The 1,179-nt window shown below is 29.4% G+C and overlaps 1 protein-coding gene across 1 annotated transcript in view; it reads right to left on the bottom strand.

Moving 5' to 3' along the window:
* Positions 1–573: 573 nt before the first annotated feature.
* LOC107478038 (protein IQ-DOMAIN 20) overlaps positions 574–1,179 on the bottom strand; it is a 973-nt gene continuing 367 nt past the window's right edge. The window contains exons 2-3 of the mRNA XM_016098162.2: positions 980–1,175; positions 574–796 (exon numbers count right to left, since the gene is read on the bottom strand). Coding sequence (XP_015953648.1) covers positions 620–796; positions 980–1,175 — 373 coding nt within the window. The 3' untranslated portion in view covers positions 574–619. The remainder of the gene's footprint in view (positions 797–979; positions 1,176–1,179) is intronic.

The following is a 1,179-nucleotide window of genomic DNA, read 5'->3' on the forward strand; positions in this document are numbered from 1 at the left end:
TTTAAATCTGTTATGTTAATTATGTTTTGAAATTTTTCTTCCTTGGGATTCTCTTTTTCCTTATTTCTTTGAAATTTTATGGATGTTAATATTTCTTCAAGCATATCTACTGTAGAATTTAATTGTGGGTTAAAAATATGATATAGATGTGGGGAATCATTTCCATGGTAACATTTTTTAAAAATTCCGTGTGAAAAATAAGTTTTTTCAGGTTTTTGAAGTTCTTTAATAAAACTTATAGTAAAATAAAGATTTTGAGAAAAATCATTTTGTATTAATTTTAAGAATTCGGTGTCATTACAGTTGACATTAGTTAAAATCATTAATTTTTGATCTATTAATTTTGATAACTTAATTATTTCTTCTCTTAAATCTTCTAATTTACTTTTTTCCATTAGGTGACGCTTTTCTTTGTGAAAGGTTACACTTTTAAGTTAAAAGTGTAACCTTAGCCACCACTAGTTACCATAGACATAGTCACCAGAGACTTGGCTTTATAACATATTCATGAATATATGCATAGTAATATTCATTGTACAAATAATATTTGTCATCTACTTTAAAATCATTGAACAAAAAATAAATTAGAAACCAAAGACAAAGATACATTAATTAATTATTAATAATTATGAAAGGTTCCATGGAGGTGGAGCTGCCTTGCTCGAACCCTAAGTTGTAAACGAAGAATTGCATGCATACATTGCATAGCAATATGTGATTGTTTCCTCACAAAAACACCACGCACCAATGCTTGCACCTTCACAATGCTTCTAAGAGCTCCATATGCTCTTCTAGCCTGTTCAATAATAATTCAACCATATCATCACACACCATCCATTATAATTTAGAAGTTTATTAATATATGTATGAATTTAATTAATTTTGATATATACACACATAATATTAAGCAAGCTTTCAAGAAATAATTGTATGATTGTGACATGGATTTATTAGGGTGAATGGGTAATATGTAACATACAAGATGACCCCTAAAATAAGCTTGGATCTTGATTGCCGCAAGATCTTCCTTAGCTATGGTGGTGGTTTCTTCTTCATTATTGCTTCCTATGGTGGCTTCATTATCATCTTCTTCGAGTTGGTTTCTTCTTGTGTAAGGTAGAGTAGTGATGATGTTGTCTTTGTTGGATAATCTAAGGAACTTCCTCCGAATAATTCTCA

The sequence above is a fragment of the Arachis duranensis genome, chromosome 1 (genome assembly GCF_000817695.3).
Source record: "Arachis duranensis cultivar V14167 chromosome 1, aradu.V14167.gnm2.J7QH, whole genome shotgun sequence".
Lineage (NCBI taxonomy): Eukaryota > Viridiplantae > Streptophyta > Magnoliopsida > Fabales > Fabaceae > Arachis > Arachis duranensis.